Consider the following 26,271-nt stretch of genomic DNA (forward strand, 5'->3'; position numbering starts at 1 on the left):
TGCAATGTCTATTTTACCCAGAAACACAATTAGCATTGTGTATGTTCGTTTAAATGCTTAATCTATATTTTGAATGTGCATATCATGGGAAAATTAATCGTTTTTTAATTAATCGGTTAAGGACTACAAATGCAACCCATGAATTGCCTCAGGATACTCTTATTCTGAAGAGATCGGGCACCGGATGTCTTATTGTTGCTAAGTTAGTGCTGCTCACTTCACATAACTACAGCCAGGCTGTTGACCACACACAGGAACATACGTAACAGTTGACAGTGTCTGCAGGGTGTTTGCACTAAACAACTGTTTGCTGGTGAATTTTCACTAGCAAACAAACCTGATTCAAACAATGTTTCCAGCCAGCAGATATTCAATTCACGGTAAGTTGATCAGCATTGAGGCTATAGCTAGCTGAGTGCTAAAACTGTTCAAGGAGCATGCAGTGCTGAGCGGTGTTACACCGACATTGGTGACGTGAGCTCTGATGGCACATGAATGTTTATTCTGAATCAGGCACACACATCCTATGATCCTGATAGCTTTTGTGTTGGGACAGGAGTAGTGTATTTTCGTGCTGAAAAGCTACCTTTCTCTCACTTGATTGAATGAATCCAATATTGGTAATCAAATGATTGGTTTAATTATAAGTACTTAAAGTAAATCTAACTATGGTATTAATTTTCAACTTTTGTAAATGCTTGTCTTGGTTGCATAATATAGGCTACCATTTAAAGATAATGTATGTGTTAAATTCTGGATACACAAGCAATTCGAATATTCCTGTAATATCTTTTGCAATAATGTTGTATTATTTCAACCATTTTGTGGTTTAAATTAATTGGACATGTTAATCATATAATAACTGATAGAGTGATCTGTTATATTATTAAATGTGTTAATTACAACAACCATGGGTGGTTACCATACAGTGTAACAGTATAATACCTCATGTTTACCTATTAACTACTATGGGATTTCATGAAGTCACACGATGCAATAGGCCACCGATTCTCGTGTTACGCGTGCGCTAGCTTATGTGTCACTTTCCATTGCCAATGCACTGGAAACTCAAGTTGAGGACTCACACTGTTTTGGTGCAGTGTGTTATAACTTAATGTGCACAAGACGTTCACCATGTTAACAGCAAAATGCACATGAGTTGGACCTCTGTGACACACTGGCGTTTAGCTGTAGATGGCACGAGCAGTTTCAGCTGAACATCTCCATATGTTAGCATCAAGCTAAAATGTAGGTTAAAGTTGAACTCAAATATAGGTCACCAGAATCATGCCCTTGCCTCTGTTAATTCAACTGTTTGCCAGTTAAAACAACACTTGATGTACTGCTAATGAGCTGTGGTTGTTGCATTGAACTATACATGTTTATTGTTTACAATGAATGAATATATGCTACTGTTATGTGTGGTAACTGCGACTTTGTTTATGTGTTGGTCCATCCGCAACACAGTCTAGTAGGGTCACCAGTGGCATTACTGGCATAACATAAATTACATTGGTCAAGAATAGGAGTGACAAATAGTCAGCAGGGTCAGAACTATTGTAAGCTTTTACATTTTGCTACGTTAAGTTAATGATGGCAATAATGTACTTATAGTTATGAGTGTTCAATCCCAATACATTATATACAATTCACCAATATTTTGTGCAATGGTCAAAGCTCACCCTAAAATGAGGTGCAGGTGTGGTGAAGCACATTTTCTGTACAGAGATTAATGATATAACATGTCACTAATCTCAGAGATATGAATCAATGCCACACCTATTAAGCTGCTTGTACCTCCTGTATGAGTGCAAATAAACACCCTCTTGATTCTTGATTAGTGATGTGTAATGTCACTATTCCAATTTGGCCAATGTTAGGGTTGCAATACCTCCCATTGGCAGCCAATGCATTTTGCTATCTGATTGTATTAAACGACGTCAAACTCACCAATAGTGCAGCTTTACTGAAAGCTTGAATTATCCTCTTTCTATCTGCAAAGTGTTTTTTCCATAAAAATCCACCGTAGACATGTTATGAGATACTTTTTGTCAATAAATTCTGTTCAAGTGATACTTTTTTCTAAGTGTTGGTGTTTGGAAGCGCTCGTGGGAAATCACTCTATGGTCCAGTGTACCACCAGCACCTTGTTCTAAATGTCACATAATGCAGGATGCAGCGGGACGTTGCGTTATTGAAGACGAGCACTTTCAAAGTTCAACACTTACAAAAAAAAAAACATGGCTGCTCGAATTTATTGACAGAAGCTCATAACATGTCTATGGTGGATTTTTATATTGATTGATTGATTGAAGACTTTATTAGAAGTTTGCATAGAAAAATGTTCAGTTTCGTGGCGGTACAGTTCACTGGTACACGGTCAACTAAAAGGAGATCCTAGGAAAGCACTTGGCTTATTTACACAGGAAACCATTGAAGTATCTCATATAACATTGAATGACCGACGGATAGATAGAACACAGTACTATGCAGTAGATATAGTAAAAAAAAGTAAATAAAATAAAACAAACGCTTTGCAGAGGATAATTCAAGCTTTCAGTAAAGCCGCAATATTGGTGAGTTTGACGTCGTTTAATACAATCAGATAGCAAAAAAAAATGCATTGGCTGTCAATGGCAGGTATATTGCAAGTTGCAACCCTAGATTCAACATATAAAAAAGATAATCTAGTGTTGCAATTTGCGGCAATTCCAATGCAGTTGTTATTTGATAGGCAAGTTAATTATCAACTGGAGCATGTTTGAGTTTGAGGGTTTGCTTATCATGTATTTGCGTCTATACACACAGAAAGTTAGTGTGAACTGGTTATGATGAGATTCCGTCCTGTCTGTGCTGGCACTGACTGCTACTGAATGGTCCCTTCAGCCCGCAGGTGTATCAGGGCCTTGAAAACAGTCCAGGCCGACCATGCCGCACCTCAGCTGTACACCGTTCTGCCCAGGCGGACCTGCTCCTCAGTGGAAGCACCGCGCATTACCACACACTACACAATCCACCCCAGAGAGAAGGACCCACGATGGGAGGGTAAGACACGTCTACTGGATAATCATAAAAAAAAGTATTTCTTGATTTGGAATAATATTATTTGCAGACTGCAGTAAAATGCAGGATTCAGGAATAGTTAAAGCTACAAATCAGGATTTATTTGAATAAATAAAACGTTGTTGCAACCAATCTGTAACGCAGAGCAGTGGTTCCCACTGCGTGGTGGGGGTCGGGACCCCCAGGGGGTAAATATTAGATTTAGATGATTAGCTTTGAGGCATTGGGTAGTTGTGTAGATCGGCTATTTCCAGAATATTTAGTGAGTTAAATATTAAATGTAATGCCTACATTCCAAGTGCATGTCAGGGTGGGGGTCCCCAGTTCAAATATGTTTATTTTTTGGGGAGGGGGTGTGCGGCCTGAAAGGTAGGGGAACCCTTGTTGTAGACTAGAGTATCTAAGATACCCGAAAAATAACTTGACAACAGATAATCTTTAGTTTTATCTTTGGGTTTTTATTGCCTTTATTGATAATATTTTATAAAGAGACAGAAAACGGGGAGAGCATGACATGCTGCCCGGGAATCGAAATAAGGACTTGCTGTCAGGTATCAGAGCTTATGTGATACGCAGCGTAACCACTACCCCCACTAGCCCCACTACCATGGGGGTGTTACTGTATGTTAATACAATTCAATTTATCTATTGAATCTGCAGTGGTTGGCGGTGGTATCCCTACTCTTCCACTGTAGACCTTAGTGTTGGGTAGGACACCTACTGGTTAATAAGGAAAGGAGACGACACACTTCTGTTGTTTGCTGAATTATATTTACAATACATTGCAGATTGTTTGTAAACTATATTCAAAGTGTGAATTATAAAATATTCAACTGACATCTTGGCTAGGGCTGTCACAATTATCACACAATCGCCTAATAGCAATTATTTGAGATAATCGCGATAGTTTTTTGCATAATGGTCTTAATCATTTACACGTTTTACATTTTCATACATTTCTAAATGTTCGAACATTTTAAAAATAGTGGAAATAGACAATCTACGTGACACTTTTTGAGCTTGTGCTTGTAGATCTGCTACTGTATTTCCACTATTCATGTTTTTAGTTTAACCTGTTCCATTGTTAAACGACAAAAACACGATAAATCTTTAATCGCAATTACTTGAGTTACAATTAATCGTCAAGTAAAAAAAAATCATAACAGTGACAGCCCTAATCTTGGATAAAGATGTGCTCTAGCCCAGTTCATGCTAATGGTTTGGTCCCTGCCTTGTTCTTTCTCCAGGCGTAGAGATGGAAAGGTTTGCTGATGAAGCCGACGTAGTGATTGTAGGTGGAGGCCCAGCCGGCCTATCGGCTGCCATTCGACTCAAACAGCTGGCTAATGAGCACGACAAAGAGTTGAGAGTGTGTCTGGTGGAGAAAGCCTCCCAGATCGGAGCCCACACCCTGTCAGGAGCCTGTCTAGAGCCCACTGCACTCAACGAACTGTTCCCCGACTGGAAGGAGAGAGGAGTAAGTTTGTGTGTGTGTGCGTGCGTGCAAGTTTGTCTAGCTATACTTATGGGGACTAAACGCATGTTGACACAGTCACCTGCAGGGGACCTCTGACAGTGTGGGGACAAAACAGTAGGTCCCCACAACGGTTAGGGTTAAGGTTAGGGTTAGGTTTAGGGATAGAGGTTAGGGTAAGGTCACAGGACTTGCATAAAAATGAATGGAAGTCTATGTAATGTCCTTACAAGTGATGTAAATATAGTGCGTGCGTGCGTGCGTGCGTGCGTGCGTGCGTGCGTGCGTGCGTGCGTGCGTGCGTGCGTGCGCGTGATCCCATCTACATCACAATTTACACATGACAATGACTCGCGCTGCAGGATGCAGGATTCATCATGGGATACACTTCAGTGAAACACAAATCGAACAGTCTTTACTAAACAAATCACACCTGGTGTGAAATGAGCAGTGCTGTTTATGAGTTAATTTCATTAAAGGACAAGTTTGTTTTTTTACAACAAAGGTTCATATTTTAGATTGTGATTAGAGAAAAAAAGATTAGTGTTAAAATGTTTTTATTTACTGCTTTCTATTGTTTGTGAATTTAGTATTTTTATTTCAGTGGGTACAAGTGGCTAAATGTGTCTTTTTTTTAGACACAATAAGTCGGCAATTTCTTTGTTACTATTTACACCAGCCCCCATAAGTCACATCTGCCCATGAAAGATTGCGGTGCATCTTGTATAGTAGGACATTTACAAAGAGCTTTGCGAATGAGGCCCAATGATATACTTCTTGGTAACTGGTCTTGCATGCAGATTTTGCATTCACAGGTGTCATGTTGAGTTGACCAGAGTATTGCCTTATTTCACCGTCTAAAATCACCTTTATCATTGCTTGCATTCTTTCCAAATGGAAGTCTCTCAACAACAAGATGCAATATCATCGCAATAAACAAAGATATTGCAATGCTCATTTTCACCAATATTATTCAGCCCTAGCGTGTGCATGCTGAAAGACAGCATGGTGAACGTGACTGTTGTTTTACCAGAATAGATCAACAATATGTTAATCAGTGTTTTCTCACTCCAGGCTCCTCTACACACCACTGTGAAGGAGGACGTCTTCAGCATCTTTACAGAAAAATACAGGATCCCTGTCCCCATGTTGCCTGGTAATAACCAAATTATTACTTACATTATACATTTGATCTGAATAAGCCTTTGCAATCTCATGAGCTTGCTTCTCAGGTCAAATATTATATATCTGTGATTAAACTTGATTAATTAAAAATGTGTAATCAAGTCCTGTAGAGCCTCCAATAGGTTCTACTGAGGGGCAACTGGGTACAGGCTTAAGTCAAACGTGTGCATGTATAAATTCAATGTCCAGAGTAGAGATATCTTTGGATATGTCAATCCATTTATTAACACGTTCTTTAGATAACAAACTCACTTGATGTCATGTACATTGAATGCCGCACCAGCCAACACACGGCTATACTGAACACGGTCGAAAACTGTGTGGCTTTCCCCATTGCACACCTGCCCACAATCACCCACAGACAGGTATAAGTGGGCAACCACCCCCTGTGGTGGTTGTCATGGTGAGTAACAATGCCAATTTACTGTGATTGACATGACGTCATTGTTATTACCAAGGCCATACCATTAATTCAAATTAAATCAAAACAAAATAAACCAAAAGGCCAATTTGGCTCCAACAAGTCCCAGCCCTAATTTATCTATGCGCCGCTTACTATTAAAAACAAGCCCTTCTCTACTGGCCACTACAAAAGCACTGATGGCCGCGTTTGTTATTTTTCTGTAAGAAAATACTATTGCAAAAAAAAGGAAGTACTCTTACTCTGAGCCTCAGAAATGAGGTAAAATCTATAAAAAATTGGGCACTGGGCGATTAAATATTGTTTCATCATGGGCACTCAGTGTGTTAAAGGTTCAGAACTTTCCAGAACATGAACCTATATATATATATATATATATATATATTTCTTTTTTGTTCTGGTTTTGTTTCCATAGCGCATGGCCCGGTTCTGGTTCTGGGAACCTTTTTTAGGTCCTGCTCTTGATGTAGTACTAAACTTTCTGGGAACCTATGGTAGGGGTCGACCAATATGGGATTTTCATGTTGATTTTGATATCGATTTGTTGTGATCAAAGAGGCCGATAACCGATATTAAGAACCGAAAAAAAAAAAAAGAAATCCCCCAATTTTAAATGGTGGTTAACTGGTTAATTCATTACGCGTGCCTGCCATGCAACGCAATGGCAGAACACTTATTGTAATCCGCCATACTTAATAAAAATAATAATGACGATCCCACAAATTTCGGCACGTAATAACTGCCGCACGGTTTACGCCACCCCCGCAATATATACATCAAAATGTGCGGCTCGGCTGGGAATGGGGTGCTATTACTTTTCTTTCCGATCCGCGTTACCATTGCGACGTAATTCGCAAAAAACGACGCCCAAAAATCCCATTGACTTAGAATGGGGGACTCCGAAAAAAACCCAGAAACTTTGGCGCCACATAACTCTGCCATACTTTTGTCTAGCAACCTGATTTAAACTTTAAAATGCACACACAACTTTGGTCTTTTTCCGGCCAATAGGGATGAGCTGTAATTGATTAAGCCCCGCCCCCTCTGTAACAGGAAGTGCCCTTCGCCAAACAGGAAGTGCCTCTACATCTCATGAACCGTTTGTCGTACAGATGCGTTTCAAATGACAAGATTAAGAGTCCTTAAGTGCCGTTTTATCTCGTGAACCGTTTGTCGTGCAGATGCGTGGGTGGTGTGAAATGACTTGATTAAGAGTCCTTAACCTTAATTGGGGCCTATTTCGCCAAACAGGAAGTGCCCCTCACCAAACAGGAAGTGACCCTTTTTCTCGTGAACCGTTTGTCGTACAGACATGTGGGTGGTGTCATATGAAGAACCATAATGTTAAAGCTTATGCAAAAAATGCTAATGTTAAAAAATGTAACGCTAATGCTAACACCAACCGCTACACAAGGTTGCACAGACTTAGCGAGCTGCAGGCACACTTAAAATTTCTTAGAAATTTTCTTTTCTAGTTTATATATTTGTCCCATCCTAAATGTTCTAAAGGCTCACATCTAGTCGCCGCATCACCCTAGAACAGGGGTGGGCAACTTTGAATGATGGAGAGGCCACTATATTTTCACACTCAACTCCAGAGGGCCACAATGCATATACAGTTAAACATAGCAAAAATAGCCGATCTCAAAGCCGAAGCTCAAAACGTGTCACAGCATTTTTCATGGATTGTGCTGTTTGTATAATATGTCTTCTAAATTCTTCTTTTTTTTCAACTTTTTTTTCGATATCGATATTTTTCGATATTAATAGATTGTATGAATATCGACTTCGATAATCGCCCGTTTCGATAATCGGTCTATCCCTAACCTATGGGCAGGGCCAGCAGCGCTGCTGCTCTTTTTTGGGACCTTCCCGGTTAGGTCTGGTTGGTCCGGAACTTCACAGGTTCTTGAAAGTTCTTGGTTCTGGAAAGTTCTGGTTCGGCCCTGTAGTGGAGAAGGGGCTATAGATAGACTATTTGATATCGGCCGGCATGGAGTCCTTCCTAGTACCAGACATAATTTCCACATCTAGGTATAGACACATGACATAAATGTTTCTTGTAAGTGTCGCTCAGTGCGAACCAATCCACAGCGTCACTGACCATGAACAGAGTTCTGCCAGTCTGTTGGGCCGTCTTCGTGCAGTGTGGCTAGTGTTTTGATGATAGTCAATGTGAAACTGTTACATAACTAGCCAGCACACAATTAATATCCTTTTCATGTGGTTTATTTACCTCTTTTGGACAGAATCAACGGACGCGTTTCGACCTAATTAGGTCAAAACTCTACTTCTTAATTTTTCATTTCATTATCGAGCCATGCAGCTTTTAAAGCGTTCTGCTTTATTGCAGTCATCTCTCTCTAAAACGAAGGAATGTCAATTTCTGTGATTAGAGAAACTGGAAAATAATATTGTTTGAAAGGTTTCATGTGTTAAAGCACAGGGAATTAATTGCCATCTTCTAGCCTGTTAGTCTATCTGCAGACTGGATTGGCTGGTATTTTAATATCATCTTGTATGTTTGTGTAAAGAGAAAAGAAAATAAATAAGCTGAGCTTCTGGTGATTGTCATTCTAGCTCTAGCATATACTGTATAATGTTGTTTACCCTAGAATGCTGTTTGTCTAATATGCAATTAGCCTACTTAGACAAGTCTTTGAGTTTAAATACTTCTGCAGGTCCCTATGTGACTGAGACATTGATTAATTATGCTGAGAAAAGTGTGGAGTATGCATTTTTGCAGTTATTTTTCTAAGGGGATTTACTCCTAGCCACAGTCCAGTGTAATGCACACACATCCGTAAACAAATTCAAGGGGTGCAGGATACAAATATAATGTGCAAGAAAATAAAAACATTTTCTGCACGCAGTTTTAAAAACTCCCACAGTGATTATTTTATTGATTAGTTTCGACTGTCTCACTGTCTGGTCTTCAAAAATGCATACTCCCACACTTTTCTCAGCTTAATTAATCAATGGCTCGGTCACATAGGGACCTGCAAGCCAAGGTACACAATGAAGACCCCCAGACCATCAAAAGAATTGAATCCCGACACCAATGAATAGATAGGAAATAAGTGCCTTTCTTTCATTTAGCATCGTGGTCCAGGCACATATCTCACATAGGCTCAATGCCCATTCCTGATTCCTTTGCTGAGTGTCTCTCTCTCCCCGTTTCCTGTCCATCTCCACTATCTACTTAAAAAAATTCAAGTAATCAACCAATCAAATCCAACCTTTTCAGAGGACATGGTGAGACTTGTTGCCAGGTGGTGGTGACAGACTGGCAGTTGAGTAAAAATATCTGAAACATCCTCTCCATATAAAGTTATAAATGCCAATATATTCATGAATCCCTATCTTGGAGCGTCCTAGATAGAGAATCATGAATATATTGAATTGAATAAAAATACAAACAGCGTCTTTATTTTGGATTGCACTGAAATGTATTCATAAACTGTCCAAGCCTACTGCAGAGTGTGTCCTGAAGAATGGCTGGAGATATTAGCTTTCTTTGGAGTTGTTATCCCCTTCTGGCAAGCCAACACAGTAGTGGGGTGCCCACACCTTGGCTTTTTGACTTGAGAATTACTTTTAAAATGACCAGCTCAACCAGATCTACCCACCCCCCAAAAAAAAAGATTATCCCATTGCTGAAAATCTTGCATTGCATTGTGGGTTTGCCTACTATAGAAGGTGTGAATGGAGCTGACAGGCTCTTCTTGATGTCAAATCTATCAAGTCACCTTGGCACCGTGGCAGATGACATGATGATAGGAGTTTTTTGATTTTTGTTTATCTTTTTTATATATATTTTTAGGAGCATGTCATGTGTTCTACCAGGAGGTAGGCTTTTTATTAAAGTGATCCCTGGCTAATACGACAAATATGCCTTAATACATTATAATTGTCCTCTATAATTACAATGTAAAATTAAAAACATCTCAAATATTTTATTTCTTCTAGAAATAGCTAATCTTTCAGTCAATAGGGGAAATGCCTGTCGCAAGTTGATGATGTCATAAATGTTATGTGTGGTCTAATTCAGGGGTTCCCAGACGTTTTTGTCTCAGGGCACCCCATCAATATTTGTTTGAATCCGAGGCACCCCTATATTATAATTTTCACTCCTAGCACCTTATGTTTATAGCATATCGTCGTTGTCGGGTGGAAACCTTGTATGTCCAAAACCGTTCGTTTTGTATTTATCATCTATAAAATGTAAAATGTACTAAACTAGTGAAAACAGCAGATCTACAAGCACACATAGATCGGCTGTTTTTGTGCGACAGTCTTGTATGATGAAGCTTCAAGCAGGGCTTTGCTTTACCAAAAGACGTACACATTTGAAACTTGGAGATACAAGGCTTCTGCCCGACAGTGACGATATTTTAGTGATTATGTTGCGAGGAAAACGTTGAGATAATAGCCATTTTGGTTAGAACTGACTGAAAATAACTTTGTACTTCAAGTTTAAAATGATACTAAATATTTATAAGTGTCCAAATAAATTCCAAATTACTATCAAATTATCTCGTGGCACCCCTGGACTGCCGTCACGGCACCCCAGGGTGCCCCGTCACCCACTTTGAAAACCCCTGGTCTAATTTATGGCATGCATGTGCAAAATAAACCACAAACACATTTGAAATATTGATTTGATGCTCATATTAACCATAGGAAGTATTACGTTTGTTTTTATTTGCACATGCATTCCATAAATTCCATAGGGATAGATCACAAATTACATTTATGACATCATCAACTTGCGACAGGCATTTCCCCTATTGAGTGAAAGATTAGCTATTTCTAGAAGAAATAAAATATTTAAGGTGTTTTTAATATTACATTGTAATTATAGAGGACAATTATAATGTATTAAGGCATATTTGTCGTATTAGTCAGGGATCACTTTAAATCTTTATCCCACGATTGTGTTACCCATTTTTCACCCAGTGCCAATTGCCTAAGATGTAATCCTGGGCGCTACTGTACTCTCCCTCTGCCAACCTGGGGAGAGCCCCCAACTATAATTATGCTCATACTTCGTTCTTATCACCTGACAGGGGGGGTTTTCTGATTTAACCTTTCCCCCATTGCAGTGTGGCATGTATTGTTGGTTGAATGTGTAACCCTTGCTTTGCGTGCCATGTTAGTTAAAATAGCAGATCTACAAGCTTGTAGATATTCTTTCTTCGGTGTGCCACACCGGCATGCAACTAAATAGTTACATAATGGCCAAAATCATGCATTGTACAAATTCCTGGAACGTGCTGTAGTGTTTCACGGGAGCACCGCCCCGCAGATAGGCCCCCCTCAATCACCCTGGGACAGGTGATTGAGGGGTGGTACGTACCTGCTTACATGCTTCATCAGACTGATAGCCCCGCACCTGTACCAGCCAAAAGAGGAGAAACAGTACAGTAAAAGCCAACTACTCGCTCTCTGCCAGTTAGCGCTGGGAACCGAGGTGCAGACAACGGGCATGTGGGCGGCTATTACGGGGAAATAGCACCATATCTCTTGGATACCGTACTCACCTGAAAACCTGGGAAAAAGGAGAGAATCAACCTTATACCTACTGGGAACCTGGAAGAGAAATTCTCACCTTGACAACCCTGTGGAAGAGAAATACTCTCCTTGAGAAATGCTCACCTTGACAACCCTGTGGAAGAGAAATACTCACCTTGAGAAATACTCACCTTGACGACCCTGTGGAAGGAAAAAATGAAAGTTACTCACCTGATCCCTGTGGGAAGAAAGAAGTCCAATACTCACCTAAATCGGCTAAAGTAAGGATAGAAGGAGATTAATGCGAAGCCCCGAACCCCGGAAGAACTTATGTTATATTTTAACTATTTGTTTTTCTGACTTAATTCCCCCATTCCCTATTATTGTGAGAAAAAAAAACTTTAATAAACACTGCTTGTTCGGCTGAAACTGATTTGCATTTTGTCTGCCGGTTGTCTAGATGTGAATCTGAATGTGCTGTAGCTGTTTGTCAAACAGTACCACAATACTCAGTCAACTGAACATGTGAATGTGTTGTGTGCTGTTTATTTACTTCATTATGCCAGGAAGGCAGTGACCTTGGCATGTAAACACTCGGCATGCTGCTCGCTGACGACAGCAGATGAGCTGTAGTTTTTGTGTGTTTTGTTTTGTCTTATCCTGATATATATTTTATATACACAGTTTTTCTAGTGTACATTAGTGTGGAACGATTCAATTATTGTTGTTTATGACCGGTATTGATATTGTTTTTTTTTTTTTTTTTTTCATTATATTGCACTAAATGCACTTTAAAATTGTATGGTTTTTGTATGATGTATATCAGTGGTTCCCAAACATTTTAGCTCAAGACCCAAAATAGAAATTGGACGTTTGCCCGGGACCCAAACTAGTGAAAATAGCAGATCTACAAGCTCACAATGCGTCGCTTCACGCTACGTTGAGAGCTTGTAGATCGGCTATTTTCACTACTTCTTAAACATTTGTTTTCTAATTTATGTGATTTCTTTGATTTTTCTTTATTAATGAAATTACTTATTAGTATATATATTTTTTTATTATTCATGAAAATCTTGTTTTGAAATAATAATAATTTAAAACAAAATGTAGGAAACCACAAATGGGTCCTGACCCAGTGCTTGGGAAACAGTGATGTACTGTATATGGTTCGTACAGTATCGGTTGTGATCATGTTGTACTCAGGGCGGCCTTGGAAAAGAGAGCTCACTCTCAGTGGTTTTCCCTGAATAAATAAAGGTCAATAATAAATGTCTTCTGGATTCAGTCAATCCAGTCATCAAAACCTCCGGCCATCACAGGCTGTTAATGGCTTTGATCCAGAACCACTTCCAATGATAATAAAGGTCAGGCGAGGCGTCAGAGCGCCAACGCCTTCACATAACAGGCATTGCAAAGGTCAACACAAGCGAAATCACACTGAACATTTCTCATCAAACGGCAGCAGAAAGTGGCTCGGGTCGAGGCTCTGGCCACACATCTCAGCGTTTATTACACCAGGCACATTAGATGGAACAGGGAAAACAGAACATGGAAAAGACAGAGATATGGCCGGTACAGAATGTCAGCAGGGGTCACCAATTATGTCCGTACATGGACAAATGTGGCAATTATCTTGATCATCAGAAGCAATTACTGAATGTCAAGTCTCCAGGTTTCCAGGAGTCCACTGGTACTAGTGGTTCTCAAATGTTTTATTTACAAGGACCCTCTTAAGTCTGAGAGTGTACAAATGGTCCGTAAGGGTCCATTTTGTACCATTTGTACACTCTCAGAGTTAGAGACCCGTTATGGTCATTCATGGCTGCGTTTCTGGTTATATTAGTGTCCACTCATTCTGTATGTCCGTGGCAATTTTTTTTATTTTTACAAAGATGTCCACCACAAGCCAGCATGGCGATGACCCTTGAATTTCAGTCATAGCCGCCTTTTACATAGAGTATCTTTAAACTCAAGAGTTACAGGAGAATCACATCAGAACTTAGCTGTGTAATTATGGTACTTTATTTCACTTTAACGTTTTTGCTGTATGTGTTAATCCTTCAGCGAACATAAACTATTATATCCCACCCACAAATTTCATTGTTATAATTATAAATCAAATTTGAGGACAAATACTTAACACCCTACCCTTCTGTAATTCAGTAGCTTTGAAAATGAGTAGTAATTGAGAAGGATATCCGGTCATTTCCTCATTTCCGTATTCTGTATATACAAACAAGGGTACACACTGCAACAACATAGCTGAAACCTAAAATGAGCCCAGCCCCTGAGATTCATAGTTACTTAGTTAGACATGCTTAGACATGCTTTTATAAATAATACTGTGACTCTCTTGCTCTACTGTGTGTCAGGATTATTATTCCGTGACGGTATTCTCTACTGCACTTCCCAAGCACTGGTTCGGACCCTTTTGTAGGTTGCAGACACATTTTTATGGGTCCCCTCACTTTTTGTTTACTATTAGTTTTTAATTATTATATAAAATAAAATCAATAAACATTCCCAAAAAAAGCTAATTTTTTCATGGATTAAAACATTTCTTTTCACTAATTTCATGAAGAAATCTAATAAGAATCTAACAAAATCCATACATTAGAAAACCAATGTTTAAGAAGTAGTGAAAATAGCCGATCTAAGCGATGCGTTGTTAGCTCGCAGATCTGCTGTTTTCACTAGTTTGGGCAGTCCTGGGCAAACTTCCTATTTCTATTTTGGGTCTCGACCCTCAAGCTAAAAGGTTTGGGAACCACTGCTCTACTGTGTGTCAGGTTTATAATTCTGTGACTCTATTCCCCTACTGTGTGTTAGGTTTATAATTCTGTGTCTCTATTCCCCTACTCTGTGTCAGGTTTATAATTCTGTGACTCTGTTCCCCTACTGTGTGTCAGGTCTGCCCATGAATAACCATGGAAACTACATAGTGAGGCTGGGGAACTTTGTGCGTTGGCTGGGAGAGCAGGCAGAGGAGCTGGGAGTGGAGCTGTACCCTGGATACGCTGCAGCCGAGGTAAATCCTGGAACCTCCACGCAGTGTTTCTCCAAACTTTCGCAAATTTCAAGGTCTCCCCTTAACACTGACAATGTACAAACAGGGCCATTTGATTCCATTTGTACACTGTCAGAGTTACAGACTTCCATGGGTCAATTTAGGCCATGTTCAGACGACAACGGTCCCAGAGAAAACACAGCAACATGTAGAGTAAAACAGATCTATAAGCTCACAACGCGGCGCAAAGCTCTGCGTTGTGAGCTTGTAGATAGGCTATTTTCACTACTTTTTAAACCATTTGTTTTCTCATTTTGGAATTTCTTAGACCTTTCTTTTATTTATTCATTCAATTACTTAGAAAAATCATGTATTTTTATTCATGAAAATCTTAGCTTTTTGGGGAATGTTTTTTGAAAATGTTTTGACAAGATGTAGGAAATAATAAAATTAAAGGACAATAAAAATGTGTCCGTGACCCACAAATGGGTCCCAACCCAGTGTTTGGGAACCGCTGGTCCTAGGGTCACATTATATGAAATTCTTCCCCTGCATCCAATAACAACTAGGAGCAGTGAGCAGCCTTTTGATTCTACTGCGCTCGGGGAGCAATTAGGGGTTAAGAGTCTTGCTCAGGGACACGCATCGACATTGCTGGCCTGGCCTGGAATCAAACCTGGGACAACCAGGGGCTCTGGCTCCCCAGACGGGCTCCCTAACCACTCAGCTATGGCTATTAAAACATCATAAAAGAGAACAGGATCAAAATGTCTCAGTAGTAGAGCTGGGAGATCACCGCAACCACTGCACTTGTGTTAGTAACTAACGTTTTATTCACACACAGAATGTTATGCATAGTAGCTTTAATTAAGCTTGTCTCTTGTCCAGGTCTTGTTTCATGAAGACGGCAGTGTCAAAGGAATTGCCACCAATGATGTGGGGATTGCCAAGGACGGCTCGCCTAAGGTACTGTCTCACATGCACATGGTTGGTCAAATCTGTCTGTGGGCTTTGTAGGTATACAACCAATGAAAATGATTATAACAAATTATAACATAAGTACTGTGTTTTTTATTTATTTTTTGTTCTCACACATTATTTGAATATCTAGCATTTAAAATGTGAGTTTTTTCCAAACGGTGGGATCGCCTGGGATCCTAAAACTGTGTTGCTAGCTGTTGCAAAAGGGTGATGGACAAAGAACAAATTAAGCATAATTCATATTAGTTAATAGACTCCTGGGTACTGACCTATTAGTCAATGCAAAATTCAGGTTCCAGCATGAACCCAGTTGTGTCCTGCACTGGTTGTTTTGTCTGTCTTTGTTTATCTGTGCAAGGGAATTTACAGGTTAAACAAACCTTTATTTATACAGGCAAAAATCCCATTGAGATACAAGATCTCTTATATGAGGGAGCCTTGTATTGGTGTCAGCTATAGACCGATGCATAGCATATCCACACAAAACAGATTATTCTTGTCACGAAGCACTTTGTAGCATTGGCTTTGAATACACTTGTATAAACCTCTTGACGATTGTGTTTTGAATTAAACAATAACTCGAATGCCATTCAGAGCGATGAATAGACCTCCATGAGAGGGTACATGATGTGTATATTTGTAAGATATCGCTCTCATGTATTATATAACATTTACTACTCCATTCATTTCGTAACGGTTAAACATGGCAGAAAATAATAATAAATGCAGATTTTAAAACTACTGGGTTATTCAGGTCCGTGGTTGACTGTGTGCCTATTTGCGATGTCCACTGATGAGATCTCCTGGTTGTTTTCAGGATGTGTTTGAGAGGGGTATGGAGCTGCATGCTAAGGTAACACTGTTTGGGGAGGGATGCCACGGACACCTGGCCAAGCAGCTGTACAGGCAGTTCAACCTGAGAGAGAACTGTGAACCACAGACATATGCCATCGGGCTGAAAGAGGTACATCTCCATCACAACGTTTCTGACGAAATGGTTGTTCCATTTGCCATCTCAGTTATCAACTGTTGAAAAATAGCAGATCTACAAGCTCACAGTACGGCCCCGAGTGCCACGCTGCGAGCTTGTAGATCTGCTATTTTTGTAAAGTTGTGAAAATTTGAGCAAATCTTTGAATATACTGTATGTATTTTTAAAGTGAACATTTGTAACTCAAATTTTGCTTCTGGGGGTCCTTGGAATAAAATATCTTGAGATGGGAGTCGGTGGCCAAATACATATCCTTTTGGAGGTCCTTGACATGAAAAGTTTTGAGAACCACTGACATAGAAACTTAGGTTTTTCAGAAACCTGTCTGTTAGGATTTAGGAGAGATTTATAGAATCTGGTCAAAAGACAAATCTTCATGAATAACCAAAAAAAAAAAGAATCACAAAAATAGCAGATCTACAAGCTCGTAGCGAGTGCTGCACTGTGAGCTTGTATATCGGCTATTTTTCAATAGTTAAAGCATAAAATAATGGTTAAAGTAATAATGCGCACCTGGCCTAAATGGGTTAAACTGCACTCTCAAATTATGCTTTTCTTAGAATGTAAATCACTCTCCTCATAGGTGTGTGTGTGGTTACTGTGGGTGTTCATTGTCTGTTTAGTTGTGGATGATCGATGAGAAGAAGTGGAGGCCGGGCAGAATTGAGCATTCGGTGGGCTGGCCTCTGAACAGGAACACGTATGGAGGCTCCTTTCTGTACCACCTCAACGAAGGAGAACCCCTGGTGGCCCTGGGCTTCGTGGTGAGTCGACCCACTTTACATCTGGTCTCCCTATTTTGGGCATAGCATTTTAGGCGAAAATTATTAATAATTGCGCATTGTAATCGTGTAGCTATTATCACTATTCGTTGTACAACGAAGTATAGGGTTTAAGTGGTCAAAGCAGCAACTTTTTTTCATGAATAAAATGTAATTTTACGATTAGAATGATTTTAAAAGGTATTTGTAGAATCGGCCTCAGCACTTTAATGGGTTAGTTCAGTGCTTCCCAATACACTTTTTAGCCTTTGACCCAAAAGAGAAATGAGACGTTTGCCCAGAACTCAAACTAGTGACAAGTCCGACAACAGTAGATCTGACTAAAGTGTCGCTTCGTGCCACGTTGTGAGCTACTTCTTAAACATTTGTGTTCTAATATATGGAATTAGAGTTTTCTTTGATTTCTTCGTGAAATTATTGAAAAATTTATGAAAATGTTTGCTTTTTTGAGAATGTTTTTTGAAAATATTTTGAAATAATAATTAAAAAACAATGGGAGAAACAAAAAATGAAGGGACCCATACAAATCTGTCTGCACCCACAAATGGGTCCCGACCCAGTGTTTGGGTTAGGTGATTAACGTGATTAACGTGGTCTGTGGTGTCAGGTGGGGTTGGACTACACCAACCCCTACCTCAGCCCCTTCAGGGAGTTCCAGCGCTGGAAGCACCACCCGGCTGTGACCCCGACGCTGGAGGGAGGCAGTCGGATCGCATACGGTGCCAGAGCCCTAAACGAGGGAGGCTTCCAGGTCAGTGCACTGTTCATATGTATTCCTTTGTAAATGTTGACACTTGGTTAGTGTTTGTTTGCCGAGAGCACACATTATTTTGAATTTTCAGTTAATCTGTCCTAAACAGACTGCGATTTATCTTAAAGAGGTGGTGCCATAGTTTTGTACTTTTTCTGTTTTGCATGTGTCTATGGAGTTAACTCTAATAGACCCCCGGGTGTGTTTATAATATTCAAATGTCTTCCCTGTGTAATTTTGGTTACTTTCTGAAACTGTGTTAATGACATCATAAACTCATCCCCTCCCCTTTTACCATACACCCAACACTGTGGGTGTGGCTAACTTCAGCTGGGTTAACACCCACCTGACAACCAGGCATACTTAATTAACTGGTGGGTGTGGCCACATAAAAAACTAATTTTAACACTTTCTGTGCACTTCTTTGGAAAAAATCTTCCTCCTAGTGTAATCCTAATACCTGACCATCATGTTTTAGTGGGGGAAAAACATCCTGGCACCCCATCTTTAATATACATGGCTAACTATGTACATTCACCCCCATCCATTTTGTGTGTGTGTGCACGCATGCATGCGTGCGTGTTGCAGCATAAGCTTCGGAAGTATTGTATTAAAAGTACAGTATCAGGCAATAGTTAAAGCACAAAAACAGACAATTAATACAAGGTTATACAATTACTCCAATATAAATGGTTAATGAGAACATACATAACTCCTGTCAAACTCCATCATATGTCCGCCAACATTCCAGATATCTGTACCAAGTGCTTAATTGAGAAAGGTACCTTACTTCACTGTATGTGGGAGTGTCCTAAGATGCAAATATTTTGGGATGAGGTCATAAAGTGTATGTCAGGAATCTTTAAAATTACCGTTCCACTAAGTGCTAAGCTCTGTATACTTGGAATTCACCCAAGGAACTTTATACATTCAGCAAAGCAAACTAAAATCTTTGACTTTGGACTCCTCCAAAGTGTTGAAGCCCCAACGTTGAGGATGTGGCACAGGGAGCTCATGAATTATATTGGGCTGGAGAGGCTAACCTATGTGGTTAGAGGTAGACTGTAGACAGATGACTTTGACCGACTTTGGGAGATATACATGAACGCCATGGAAACAAGTGTCTGAATGTAATGGCAATATATGGTTTAGAAGGAAGGAGGGAGGGAGATAAAAGAAAAGAAAGGAAAAGAAGGGAAGGGAGAGAAAAAAAAAGAGAAAAGAAATGATGTAAACAATGTAATTTGTATTTTTTTACATTCTTGTGTTCTTCTTTTGTATTATTATTATATTATATATTTTTTTCTCTTTCTTTATTATTTATTTCTTTATTATTATTTGTGTTAATGTTTTGTATAATCATGTGCAGGTGGTGTCCGTTTGTGTGTGAAAGTGAGTGAATGTGTGTGTACTGTGTTATATGTATATAAAAAAATCAAAAAAAAAAAAAAAAAAAAAAAAAAGTACAGTATCATATTATCTGTTGGCTGCACTAATAATAAAGCATGAATTGTGAGCGGTATGTTTAAGGATGTCACGTTGCTCTCCAGTCTCTCCCAAAGCTGACGTTTCCTGGAGGCATGCTGATTGGCTGCAGCCCTGGCTTCATGAACGTCCCAAAGATTAAAGGGACCCACACGGCCATGAAGAGCGGCATGGTGGCCGCTGAGGCCTGCTTCCCTAAACTCATCGCAGAGGAGCTCGAGTCAGAGACGGCAGGTAAGGAAAATGTTAGGGATGTGATGATATGAACATCATATATCACGATTATTGTGACCAAAGAAATTGCGATTTACGATATCATAATCAAAATACCCCCAACATCCATTATCCTGGGGCGGAACATTTGCCAAAAAATTGCGGATCTACAAACACACACACACACACACACACACACACACACACACACACACACACACACACACACACACACACACACACACACACACACATCCCAAAATCCCAATCCTAATATTTCAGACCTATTTCTGATGTTACATCTACTATCCAAAACTCCTCAAAGCATGGAGCTTCAGAGCATATGTCCATCAGAGACTTTGCCTCTCTGGCAGTTGGGGGAATCAATACTGAATATTTTATATGGAGAATAATAGGTTCTATTAAAAACTTTAAACTAGCCTGATTTCTGTGCCCTGTCTGAACGATTTACGGGGGAGGAACTTTTTTGCGAGCGTGCACGCGACGCACAGTGATCGCGACGCACAGTGATCGCGACGCACCATGATCACGACTCACCGTGATCGCAGCGCGCGTGTGTGTCCTGAATGAATCGATGCAGTAGACAAAACAGCCTCAATTCTAGTGTCACCGTTTGACTTTCCCCAGGTCTCCATGTTCCGGAGTATGCTGAGAACCTGCAGAAGTCGTGGATGTGGAAGGAGCTGTATGCTGTGAGGAACATCAGACCATCCTTCCACAACTACTTTGGTCTGTACGGAGGGATCGTTTATACCGGAGTCTTCTACTGGATCCTGAGAGGAAAAGAACCCTGGACACTCAAACACGCTGGTGAATAAACACTGTCTCCTTCCATTCACTTCGCTCACTTAGGATTCATTACTGTTAGAAATGTTAAAATCAAGTTTTTAATGTTGATTTAATAAACCATACGAAGGTGTGGTTTATTTGAATGTAGCAAGGCAATCTTTCTGTACACTTTTGAGGTATTACTTACTTGAGTATTTCCAATTTCCAATACTTTTACTTCTGCTGCACTACATCTCAGAGGCAAAACCTTTACTTTTACTCCACTACATTTATTTAGTTTAGTTACTAGTTACTTTGCTTGCATAAATTATAATATTATAAAACATACATTAACCACTTTATCCCTATTTTATATCTAGGCTATTTGAAAATAGCCAATCTACAAGATCACAATGGTGCGACACGTTGTGAGCTTGTAGATCTGCTATTTTCAAACATTTTGTACTTTTACTTTTGGCACCGGTACTTTGAGTACGTTTTGATGCCAATACTTTCATACTTTTATTCAAGTACATTTTGAATTCCAGACTTTTACTTGTAACAGAGTATCTCTACATTGCACTATTGCTACTTTTACTTGAGTAAGAAATATGAGTACTTTTTCCACCACTGCCTAAAGATTAATGGGAGGAGAAAAATAAATATTGATACAGCTTTCTTACATTCAACCGATACAACCAATAGTAGACATGGCATGGGTCAAAGCCAGAGCATTCAATGAAAAACATCATGTAACCTTCAAGTCGAGCATGATGTACTGTATAATGAATGTTGTATTCAACGGATACAACCAATAGTAAATGCAGTGCGGCTCAAAAGCCAGAGCATGGGAAAACAGCATGTTAAGTTCAGTAAATTTATGTAACCTTCCAGTAAAGTTAAACACACAGAGGCAAAGGATCAGTATCGCTCAGACTGAAGCCGTTTCTCTGCACTGTGCTCATTGAGGAGGTGCGAAGGCTGTTTTCAAAATTGGCAGCGGGTTGGGTGTTTTGGGAGAAAATAAAAAGGACTTGTGCATCACATTGAACCGCTACTCCGGTATAACTGCTCCCGATGAGCAGGTTGGTGCCACCTCTGTGTAAACATTGTCATGACCCTGGCCTAGGGGTGCCGGGGGACGCAGTTAAAACGACAAAATGAATATTTATGAATTAACTTTGAAGCAGCGAACAAACAGAAACCTACCTGATGGGGGATCAGTGAGGATCAGTGAAGTCAGTGATGTAGTGCATTTCTGCATGAGTGGATGATCTGTGGTTTGACCCAAAATAAATTGCAATAGTAATTATTTAGTTTTTTTTTAGTCATCCTTAGGGTCATCCAAATAACATATTAAAAGTTTTCTGTTTTATACTTAGTGGATCAAGGTAAATTCAGGGGTTGAAATTTGGGGCCTTCATGCCTTCAGGCCTCACACACATTAGAGCATATCTCTGCTTCTGAACATGATCATTTAATATCATTTACTTATGTTTTCTGTGGCGTTCTTTACAGTCATCATTAATGACCTGTTCTCAATGTACAGTAGTTGTGCGCTTTGGAGGCACCATTACTATTACGGCTTAATATATCAACAAATATTGATACATGCAGACTATTATGTAACATGCACCATGTGATCTCTAATGCATTGGTTCTCAACATGGGGTGCAGAGATCTCCAGGGTTCCTTGAGGGAGTTCCATGGGGGTCCCCAGCTAAATGATAGTTAGGAACCAAATGGACCCTTATGGGTATGAAACTCAGGGAGTGTACAAATGGAACCAAATGGACCCGTTGTACACCCTCTGAGTTGAATTAACATTGATTTTACAATTATAGGTTGGGGTCTCAGAGATAGAAATGCCATCAAATGGGGGTCCGTAGCCTAATGCATGTCAAACTGTGGGTCCTTGAAATTAAAATGCTGGCCTACTGGTCCAGACGCATACCACTTAGGCATTGTCACATAGGCATGGATGCCTGGCGGTGTCGCCGGTTCGATTCCCGATCCAGAAGACATTTGCCGTGTATCACCATCTCTCCCCCCATTTTCTGTCAGTCTACTGTCCTATCAATAAAAGCATAAAAGCCCCAAAACAAATCTTAAACAAAAATATATTATAAATGCTTGGGAAAAACAGCTAGAGCCATAAAAATCTTCTCTTATGGGGTTCCCTGTCATATCTTTTCAAATGGGGTCCTCGGGCTAATTTGGGGGTCCTTGACATGAAAAGAGTTTGAGTAGCACTGCTCTAATGAACATGTCCTACCTGTGCTCAGGTCTGGACTCTGCTCAGCTTAAGCCGGCCAAAGAGTGCACCCCCATCGAATACCCCAAGCCAGACGGCAAGATCAGCTTCGACCTGCTGTCCTCTGTGGCTCTCAGCGGTACCAACCATGAAGGAGACCAGCCGGCTCACCTCACCCTGAAGGACGACAGCGTTCCTGTAAACAGGAACCTGGCCATCTATGATGGCCCCGAGCAGCGCTTCTGTCCAGCAGGTAGGACTGCAACCACCAGTAGGACTGTCACAAGTATTACTTGTTTGCGTAATCGCAATTATTTGAGATAACAACCTAGGTAAGCTTGTAGATCAGCTATTTCTGCATTTATTTTTTTAAGTATACATTAATTTCTTTGTAAATTCAAGTTATTGGTCATATCTGCTGTGTGCAACTTTTGATTATGATGCCTAAAAGCTTAGTTGTAATTATGTGTTCATATGGCAATTAAATCGCAATTACTTTTATGACAGTTAATCGTCAACTGAAATGTTGCAAGCCCTAATACATCACCAGAACTGCAGACGCTCCAGTTTCTAATGTATTGGCTTCCACCATTTGGACGTGTCACAGGATTATATTTTCTACCCTAAAGTGCACTTGTTGATGACAGAATTGGACTGACGCAGAATGAACCACTTTAAACCTGATGTCCCATGTTAAAAAATTGCGTTTCTATAGAAACCTGCAGCAGTTTCCTGAAACGCAGTTGTCACTCTACCCTGAAACACTTACCTATGCTAGACAAAAGCTCTTCCACCATTTGGACGTGTCACAGGATTATATTTTCTACCCTAAAGTGCACTTGTTGATGACTGAACTGGACTGAATGAACCACTTTAGTTTAAACCTGATGTCCCATGTTAAAAAATTGCGTTTCTATAGAAACCTGCAGCAGTTTCCTGAAACGCAGTTGTCACTCTACCCTGAAACACTTACCTATGCTAGACAAAAGCTCAGACACCATTTCCACCATTTGGACGTGTCACAGGATTATATTTTCAACCCTAAAGTGCACTTGTTGATAATCTCAGGAACATTTATTTCCTACAGAACTGGACTGATGCTGAATCAACCACTTAAAATCTGACAGTTTCCTGAAACGCAGTTGTCACTCTACCCTGAAACGCTTACCCTGTAATGCTTGTCTATGCTAGACAACTGCTCAGTCACACATACACCTCCAACAGATGGTGGCAGAGTAACACACGAAGAGAGGCACGGTCCAGTCACTAGCGGCAGGCCAAGATGGCGGTGCCCACATGCACAATAACAACAACTTCTCTCAACCGCTGTCACAGCACATCCAACAAATTGTTTAACCGAACGGTGTCTGTGTATGTATGTGTGTTTGTGTGTGGGTCGCTACTCGCGTTGGCGTGTTACTTGTCATGTTTGGTAGGCTATTGTGGTCTCAAGTATGTCCAAGACATAATTTAAACGTAACCCCCCTTCTCCCCCCTCAGGTGTCTACGAGTACGTTCCTCTGGATACTGGCGACGGGATGCGACTGCAGATCAACGCCCAGAACTGTGTTCACTGTAAAACGTGTGACATCAAGGACCCCAGTCAGAACATCAACTGGGTCGTCCCAGAGGGCAGCGGGGGCCCTGCCTACAACGGCATGTGAACGGATGTGTTTTTATTTGTATTTTGTCGTTCATATGACGCCCACCGGTTCTCAAACGTTGTTTTCTATTTCAAGGACCTCCCGGTTTGGTATGCATTTAGGCCACGGACCCCGTAACTGTGAGTGTACAAATGGAGAGGAACCAAATAGGACATTTGTACACACTCGGTTACAGACATGTAAGGGTCCATTCGGTTCCTCACATTTAGCTGGGGACCCTATCAAATACCCCAAGGGATCTCGAGGCCCCACGTAGAGGGCGGAGCGTTACGAAAGTCCGACATCTCATTAGTCCGTTGTGCGGTTAGAGTTCGGGTTAGAGAAAGTGTTAAGTAGGGATGGGACGATATGAAAATGTCATAGCGCGATTATTGTGACAAAATAAATCGCGATTTATGATATTATCGCGTCAATCAAAATCCATTATCCTGGTGCGGAACATTTGCCAAAGAATTGCAGATCTACAAGCTCGCAGCGGTGAGCTTGTAGATCGGCTATTTTTTGGAAAAGACATTTGATAGTGAAAAAAAGACTGTATCAAGTATGTACATTATAAGTACCTTTTACCAATTATAGAGGGTTTAAGAGTAGTACCGGACATGCAGCTCTGCAAATAAAAGGTGAATTGATCCCAGTGCATGATGGAGGACGATATCACGATAAATGAAATCTCCACGATAAGTCTATGGGGAGAGTCGGACCAACGCAACATCGGAGTAATGAGATGTCGGAACAACGCTACACACCCCTTTGAGGGTGCCCTGGCGGATATGTCTGTCTAATATGCCTTTCAGGTTTTAGCTGAATGGCTAACGTGCCTACACATGGACCAGAGTGTTACCTTACAGCCTCTGTGGTCACACAAAAAAAAACATTTATGTCTGCAGTAATACTTACCATTATTTAACGCTGCTTCTACAGCCCTCTATGGACCCGAAGGTTGTGAAACTCTTTAACACATAAATATACATGAAAATGTTCAATACCAATAATGAGCAAAGACATCAAAATTGAGTGTTCTGCAGAAGGGTTCTATTCTGTATGGGCATTAAAGCGGCACTATGTAACCTTTTTAAAGGAAATTGTAATTTTGTCCTATCTGTACCATACCATACCATATAGTATGTTAATATAATATAACTTATACAATTGGTGTGGCTGTTTTTTATCTCCTTGCTCTTCTATTGAGACATTTATATCATGTCAAAGGTCACACCTGACCTAGATACGGGATTAGACACAAAGTTTGACCAGATGGTCAAGATTTGTATTCATCCCCTGAGCAAGCAGGCAGGCTCTATTAGCTCAATTCAAATCCAGGGTAGAAGAGTGAAGTTACATAGTGCAGCTTTAAGTAGAGTTAAACCTCTAAAGTGGCTTTTGTTTGTGAATTGTTTTTTTTGAAAATTATGAATGCTTGACCAATTATAAAGTTCTTAGTGTATATTTGTATGTTGTGAACAGAGGCTATGTGGCCATTGATAGTTCAACACAGAGCTGTGCCTAAATGAAATGTTTTATTTCATGTAAACTTGCGACAAGGTACGTGTTTTCACCAACAGCATATGATTTGCAGGACGCGTACAAAGAAAATGTACATATTAACAGAGACAACAATAGAATTGTTACTGAATAAAGTATACTTGACTGTTGATTTGTTTTAACATGGTAAAAAAAAAATCCTATATTAGTTTTGT

The 26,271-nt window shown here is 40.1% G+C and overlaps 1 protein-coding gene across 1 annotated transcript; it reads left to right on the forward strand.

Moving 5' to 3' along the window:
• Positions 1–238: 238 nt before the first annotated feature.
• Positions 239–26,226, forward strand: etfdh (electron transfer flavoprotein dehydrogenase). Its single transcript, XM_080745986.1, has 13 exons — positions 239–380; positions 2,887–3,045; positions 4,311–4,540; positions 5,612–5,693; positions 14,567–14,685; positions 15,553–15,630; positions 16,463–16,609; positions 17,260–17,400; positions 18,026–18,169; positions 19,720–19,888; positions 20,516–20,698; positions 22,942–23,163; positions 24,411–26,226. The coding sequence occupies exons 1-13, from the start codon at positions 350–352 to the stop codon at positions 24,572–24,574; spliced, it is 1,869 nt and encodes a 622-aa protein (XP_080602112.1). The 5' UTR covers positions 239–349; the 3' UTR covers positions 24,575–26,226.
• The last annotated feature ends 45 nt before the right edge of the window (positions 26,227–26,271 follow it).

This window comes from Nannobrachium achirus, assembly GCF_963921795.1.
Source record: "Nannobrachium achirus genome assembly, chromosome: 17".
Taxonomy (NCBI): Eukaryota; Metazoa; Chordata; class Actinopteri; order Myctophiformes; family Myctophidae; genus Nannobrachium; species Nannobrachium achirus.

Bases quoted from the DNA above. Each gene is read 5' to 3' on its own strand.
- etfdh (XM_080745986.1), top strand. From the start codon at position 350: ATGTTTCCAGCCAGCAGATATTCAATTCACG. The intron at 14,686-15,552 runs GTAAATCCTGGA...TCTCTTGTCCAG, and splicing joins CTGGATACGCTGCAGCCGAG to GTCTTGTTTCATGAAGACGG. The intron at 15,631-16,462 runs GTACTGTCTCAC...GGTTGTTTTCAG, and splicing joins CCAAGGACGGCTCGCCTAAG to GATGTGTTTGAGAGGGGTAT.